Consider the following 7,959-nt stretch of genomic DNA (forward strand, 5'->3'; position numbering starts at 1 on the left):
AGTCATTTAATAAATAGCCATCCGCCTTTATAACCATTCGCTTTGTTATGCTTCGGTTGCGGGTTCACACGACTTAACCCGACATTACATACACGTTATTATTTATCTCTTTGGTGATAAAAGCGAAGATCAAGTTATCACAACAACAAAGATTAGAAATTAGCAACAAAAGTTGTTATACACACGCTGCAGGAAAAACTACTTGGATTAACGAATAAAAAAATGGCTCCCAACCTACTTAATTGATATAGTGCCGTGCGTCTTATAGAATAACATGGTGAACATAACCTTGCAATATGTTAGGTTTAACAGCCTCGCTTTTATTTGAAACTATTACTTGAGTGGTTTTCACCCATAGCGTGTTTTAACAACTGTCGTTTTGCTGCTAATTTCCTTCTCTTAGTTGTTTTAATTATTTGATCTTCGCTTTCGTATTCGAAGGGATATTTACAAATATACCTAACTCATACTTCTTAAAATTATAACAAAAAAAACTTTTAAAAAATCTCGACTGTTATGAATTAACATTCATCCATTACTACGTCACAAAACGACATTGTTACGTACAGCCAGACTCGGAACAATGAAACAATGGATTAAGGAAATGCAAATAAAGGTTCATTGTTTAATTGTTCCGGTGCCTAGCGCGGTTGCAGCTGACGACAATAACACTGTATGACGTCATAATGCAAGTGATTCATGAAAACTTGAGTTCAAGAATTCCATGCAAGGTATTAGTTTGTAGTTACCGGGTACAAGTCCCTGCAATGGCTCTACTGAAACTATCGACACGTGTCTTTCGGCAAGACATTTTACGTACATTGCTCTAACTCAGTTGAATCAAGGTGATTGCCCAAACTAACAGTCGTATCTCTCCACAACTAACTACACACTGAAATAACCATCGATGAGTATGTAGTACCACGATGTACATATATAATAAACCGTGGTTGTATCAGTACGGCCATATTTAAATAAAAAAGACGGTTAGATCAAAACAAAAACGACTAACAACCAAAGTATAATAAGCTAACACCGAAATGATCTGAATAGACAAACGCAAGGCCAGATGAAACCAAGAAAATACAAACCGAGAGAGTTTATAATATTACGCTGTAACAAAAATACAGTACGTTGGAAAACCTATGTTTTTTAAAAAGAAATATTTTTCCTATTGAAAACGAAATGTCAATTTATCGAGTTCAAATATTGGCCAGTATAGAATTGTGAGGTAAAGTTACACTTAGAACAAAATATCCGATATATTTTCTAATCACGTTTTAACAATCGTGACCGCTCCATTTCACTTGATGTCAGTGTACTGAAGTATCCCACCTTACCCCACTCTAATGTATGACCATGTAGTTTTCATATTTTCCAAACTTAATCACAAGTTTCAACAAATATTCGGAAATACCGTAACCCACGTGACGAACTTATGACATCATAATAACTGACACTTGAATAACAATGGCACTTGTGTAAAAATCGATCGATTCGCGGAATAATGTTTTGAGCGAATATTCGATATCGCATTGTAGCGAAACGCAGGCCAACCTAGTATTTCTAGATATTTTTGTTTGCTTTATTCAAGCGGCGTTTACACCACAGCGTAGCTCGCCTCGGTGTAAAAAGAACAAACAAAGAAATATCGACACCCAACGTTGTTCAGCGCAGGTCAGCGTAGATATTTCTTTGTTTGTTCTTTTAAGCGGCGTTCACACTACAGCGTAGCTCGCCCCGATGTAAAAAGTACAAACAAAGAAATATCTACACCCATTGTTGTTCGGCGCAGGTCAGCGTAGATATTTCTTTGTTTGTTCTTTTAAGCGGCGTTTACACTACAGCGTAGCTCGCCTCGGTGTAAAAAGTACAAACAAAGAAATATCTACACCCATTGTTGTTCAGCGCAGGTCAGCGTAGATATTTCTTTGTTTGTTTTATTGAATATGAAAATGAAAAAAAGGCGCCGTCAGCGATATTTCGTTGTTTATTTATTATATTTTTAGAAAATGTGAAAATGAAGACGGCCGCTTTCAGCGTAGTTACGTGTGTATTTATATTATTTCTATTCTGCAATGACGTCATAGGCCAGGGATTCCCCAATTTTCAGAAGGGTCAGTATTTACCCCGGTACCCATCGGGAATTCCCAACCGACCCCAGGCTCCCTTCCTTGCCCCTAAACAAGACACTATAGCGGACATGGCGGAAACGTTCTGGAAACAAAATAATTGTGTTTATCCCCCCAAGGTATGATGGGCTTTATCCATGGTTGCCACTTTAAGTAATACCCTTTTTCCATGGTCTCTTTTATGCGCGTAAGTACTCGCATATTTACTCGCAAAAACAAAGTTAACACGCATAACGTCATAAGCGTGTCATCTGCTGTAGTCATCTGCTGAGGTTGGTTGTTACTCGCATTATGCGAGTAATGAAAATTATAGTGAAAGTACAGTTTCACTTTTAAGAGCCTAATCTTTTTCGGGTATTATTTTACAGGATTTAGTTGGTAATAGCACCATGAGGTGTTAAAACTTATTTTATAAACTAGATTTAACAATATTACGCTAAAATAGGCTTACTCAATGTTGATACGCGCATAAACCAATGACCATGCAAAATAACGCGGTTAGCGAGTTATCATATGACGAGTTAATGCGGATCGTTATTCGCATTAACTTTTTACCATGCAAAAAGGGTATGATAGAAACAGCGAGTACTAATTAGTAGTCCAACAGCCACTATTGTGTGTCCATAAGCAAACGCGTTAACTTTCCTATTGGGCCTAAACGAACTTATGAGGTTTTGTTCGCGTTTCCAAAGTCGAGCATCTTACTCTTACAGTTAGTGCAGTATATGATTAGGCAGAGACTACTTTCATACATTAATAAGCTGTAAGTCAACAATAAATAATTTGCAGGAATTTTACCAAATGTTTCGATCGGCTTGTGACGTCATAATAACCGAACAAACGTTTTACGCGGGAATCTGTCACGAGTTTTTCAACTTATCTCAACCTTTATGCGGATTGGACCAAGCAACTGATGACGAAATACAGGTTCGTTGTGACGTAACAGTAACTCAAACATTTAAAATTATACAACATGGCTTTTTAAAAACCATAAGGATTAAGTAGTTTTTACGCGGAATGTGGAAAACATTTGTACCTAAATAAACTAGTTCTGTATTGTTAGGTTTGCGTATAAAGGGGAAAAGTGGTCATATAGTTATTAGATATCTCAGCATTAGTAAACTAGCTATACCCAACGGCCGCTGTGTTTGCCTAATTTCAACCTTCAAACGTACGACATAAAAATGTTAAATACATAACATTTTGTATATGGTTAAGCTAACCATAAAAACAAGCACTGTACAGTACTTACGACTTTTGTTGTCCCGTCGAATTATAAACAAGTTGCATTCATTCATAATGCTTCCAACCAACAAAAGCAAAATTTAATTTGAAGCCAAACACACATGTTGCAAACGTAGAAAATTAATCACTGCTAAACTATTTGTTACCACGTTATAATTATTACGTTACGTCATAATACTTTAATTATGGCGTCACAGACGATGACAACAATACAAGATCTACAATCAAACATAGGCGATGACGAAATATGCGACACGTTATCTAATATGAGGAGATCGGAACCTGACATGTTTCTACATCCTACAGGTTACTATGACGTAATATGTGACGTAATCATGACGTAGTATTAACGATGACGTCACACAGGTAGAGACTCGTGGTTCGAGCCCGCTTACAACTTATTGTTTTCCTCCGATACTTGTCAAAGCGTGTGCAGCCTCGATAACGTTCACCCCATATGTTTCGGCCTTCTTCTTAACTTTGATTACGTCATGAGTACACGTCAGAGGGCTGCTGATGACGTAGCTGAAGATAACGTCACAAACGATCCGATTGGCGACGTTATGAACGCTAGCGATGACGTAATGAAAGATTCTGCCGACGTCATTAGTTCTATGGATGACGTCACTGAAGAGAGTGATGACGTAGTTAAAACAAATATTTCTGATGGTGACGCAAAAACCGCGATTGTTGACATCACAAAAATAAGCAATGACATAACCAGCACCGTTTCCGATGACGTAACAAACGAAGGTTCTGACGTAATCGAAACAAACTATGACATCACAACTGACGTCACCGCAACCGAACCGAGCAAAGGTGTTATCAATGACGTCATCACACCTAATGACGTGGCGTTAGATGACGTCGCCAGTGAAAATAATAACGACCAGGTAACCAAGAAACGAATTTTAAATAATGAAAATAAAACGGTGTTGATTTCAGGGTGATGACGTCGATATAGACAACATTACTCTTTCTGACATCATAATAGGTAAGCAGTGTGACGTCATAATACAAATTCCGGATGTGTACACTGAAGTTACTGTCTGAATACTAAACTCGTGATCAGCAGATGTTTCGGACAGTAACTTGGTGGATAGTAACCTCGTTTACACTGATGATGGACCAAGTTACTGTCTGAATACTAAACTCATGATCAGCAGATGTTTCGGACAGTAACTTGGTGGATAGTAACCTCTTTTACACTGATGATGGACCAAGTTACTGTCTGGATACTAAACTCATGATCAGCAGATGTTTCGGACAGTAACTTGGTGGATAGTAACCTCGTTTACACTGATGATGGACCAAGTTACTGTCCAAAACATGCACAACTAAATATCCACAAGCCGCCTCTCCCCAAACTTAAATATTCGAAGTAAGCAAATTGTTCGATGACGTTTCCTGTCCTCGCGTGTTCTCATTGTTACGTCATATAATCGCGACAATGACTGGCGCATTGCAACAAATCAACAGCAACTTAAATTACAAATCCACAATATCCCATGCACTTTCAATACAGTTACACTCATAGTAATCAAATAACCTCATTGTTCATTTATGTGTTGAATGTACTAAAACATATAGTAGGGTGGGGGAAGACGGGTCACCTTTAGCACATAATGTCCAAATATTCTGATCGTGTTTAACAATTAACAACGGTTTATGGGGATCGTGAGCCTACTATATCAAAACATCTATCACAGAAAACGATTCTGTAAATGTATTTAAATGTTTTGCAAAACTTTGTTCCGGTTAAGTAATAACACCTTGGTTATTTTCCGTCGTAAATTGACTACAAAACGTTTTTGTCGTAACCAGAGATACTGGATTTAACGCTCGCTACTGATAGTAATAATGTCTTAAGCAAGCAAGCGGTAACTAATGGGTTGTCCAAATTGTTGGCCATATATAAAACAGAATAATTCTCCCAAAGCAATCTATCGCAAAGTAAAGTGCTTCATATATAAACTGTTGTTGTCCAATTGTTCTTGAAAATATCTTATCAGGCATTTATTTACCGAATACGTACTTGTATTTTGTTAATCGTATCCTCACGACTCGCGTTGTTAATAGTTAAACACGCGATTAGGAAATATGGGATATTATGTGGCAACGCGGTATCCCATTTTACCCTACGGTACTATATAATTCGTGCCAACGGTATCCACCTTTCCCCACCTACTATACCACGTTACTAAAATGTTTATTCTTTTAGACGAGATCCCAAGCTCACTATTGGATCATCCGCTACTGAGTATTTTCAACGCTTCTACTCCCTACAGACCCAACCCTAAGCTGTTCAATACGAAAGCTACACTCCCTAACGAAGATTTTTACTACGAGTTGGACGGTAAGTTTTATACACAACATGCTCCTTGTATAGTGATGAATGAATGTAACTTATTTTGTGCCCGCTTACAAATTACCACGTATGTAACTTATTTATCCTCGAATGGCTGGGCAACGACAGTCGTTATAACACGGGTGTTCTGTTTCATCCACCTCGTGCCCGCTTAAAAGTTATCACGTATGTAACTTATTTATCCTCGCATGGCGGGCAACGACAGTCGTTATAACACGGGTGTTCTGTTTCATCCACCTCGTGCCCGCTTACAAGTTACCACGTATGTAACTTATTTATCCTCGCATGGCGGCAACGACAGTCGTTATAACACGGGTGTTCTGTTTCATCCACCTCGTGCCCGCTTACAAGTTACCACGTATGTAACTTATTTATCCTCGCATGGCGGGCAACGACAGTCGTTATAACACGGGTGTTCTGTTTCATCCACCTCGTGCCCGCTTACAAGTTACCACGTATGTAATTTATTTATCCTCGCATGGCGGCAACGACAGTCGTTATAACACGGGTGTTCTGTTTCATACACCTCGTGCCCGCTTACAAGTTACCACGTATGTAACTTATTTATCCTCGCATGGCGGGCAACGACAGTCGTTATAACACGGGTGTTCTGTTTCATACACCTCGTGCCCGCTTACGAGTTACCACGTATGTAACTTATTTATCCTCGCATGGCGGGCAACGACAGTCGTTATAACACGGGTGTTCTGTTTCATACACCTCGTGCTCGCTTACGAGTTACCACGTATGTAACTTATTTATCCTCGCATGGCGGGCAACGACAGTCGTTATAACACGGGTGTTCTGTTTCATCCACCTCGTGCCCGCTTACGAGTTACCACGTATGTAACTTATTTATCCTCGCATGGCGGGCAACGACAGTCGTTATAACACGGGTGTTCTGTTTCATACACCTCGTGCTCGCTTACGAGTTACCACGTATGTAACTTATTTATCCTCGCATGGCGGGCAACGACAGTCGTTATAACACGGGTGTTCTGTTTCATCCACCTCGTGCCCGCTTACGAGTTACCACGTATGTAACTTATTTATCCTCGCATGGCGGGCAACGACAGTCGTTATAACACGGGTGTTCTGTTTCATACACCTCGTGCTCGCTTACGAGTTACCACGTATGTAACTTATTTATCCTCGCATGGCGGGCAACGACAGTCGTTATAACACGGGTGTTCTGTTTCATACACCTCGTGCCCGCTTACAAGTTACCACGTATGTAACTTATTTATCCTCGCATGGTGGGCAACGACAGTCGTTATAACACGGTGTTCTGTTTCATACACCTCGTGCTCGCTTACGAGTTACCACGTATGTAACTTATTTATCCTCGCATGGCGGGGTAACGACAGTCGTTATAACACGGGTGTTCTGTTTCATACACCTCGTGCCCGCTTACCAGTTACCATGTATGTAAGTTTGTTAATAACTATTGTTCAGGTATATTTTAAAATTGGGTCAATTGCCTACAGTGGTGGCGGCGTTGAGCCTCGAACTCGTAAACACCTTGATCTCCCACGCATCCAGACTCATTGTTATGAATATACGTGTCTACAAATATTGTTACTTCACCTCGAAATCAAACTTAAACTTTCATAAATATGTTTCCGCTAGATGTCGCGTTGGTAGGAGATGGGGAACCACCTCCTGACGTCATAATTGCTAGTGATTTGGAGGATAATGGTGACGTCATCGGGGATTTCTTGGAACTTGGGAAAGTTGAAAAACTTCCGGGTACGTCATAATAGACCTCTGCTACTACCTAGCGGTGTAACAACGCTGGGTGTAGATATTTCTTTGTTTATTATTTTTACTACGAGGCGAGCTACGCTGTAATGTAAACGCCGCTTAAAAGAACAAACAAAGAAATATCTACGCTGACCTGCGCTGAACAACGCTGGGTGTAGATATTTCTTTGTTTATTATTTTTACTACGAGGCGAGCTACGCTGTAATGTAAACGCCGCTTAAAAGAACAAACAAAGAAATATCTACGCTGACCTGCGCTGAACAACGCTGGGTGTAGATACTTCTTTGTTTGTTCATTTTACACCGAGACGAGCTACGTTGTAGTTTAAACGCCGCTTAAAAGAACAAACAAAGAAATATCTACGCTGACCTGCGCTGAACAACGCTAAGTGTAGATATACACGTACCTGTGTTACTAAAACTTCCTGCAATACTGAATACTCTCGCTTGT

At 39.7% G+C, this 7,959-nt stretch overlaps 1 protein-coding gene across 1 annotated transcript; it reads left to right on the forward strand.

The window, feature by feature from the left end:
• Positions 1–1,992: 1,992 nt before the first annotated feature.
• LOC100176490 lies at positions 1,993–7,520 on the forward strand. Its single transcript, XM_018816650.2, has 7 exons — positions 1,993–2,251; positions 2,922–3,059; positions 3,575–3,683; positions 3,744–4,270; positions 4,323–4,371; positions 5,599–5,733; positions 7,375–7,520. The coding sequence occupies exons 1-7, from the start codon at positions 2,021–2,023 to the stop codon at positions 7,503–7,505; spliced, it is 1,320 nt and encodes a 439-aa protein (XP_018672195.2). The 5' UTR covers positions 1,993–2,020; the 3' UTR covers positions 7,506–7,520.
• Positions 7,521–7,959: the final 439 nt, after the last annotated feature.

Source organism: Ciona intestinalis, unplaced genomic scaffold (genome assembly GCF_000224145.3).
Source record: "Ciona intestinalis unplaced genomic scaffold, KH HT000456.1, whole genome shotgun sequence".
In the NCBI taxonomy this organism is placed as follows: Eukaryota; Metazoa; Chordata; class Ascidiacea; order Phlebobranchia; family Cionidae; genus Ciona; species Ciona intestinalis.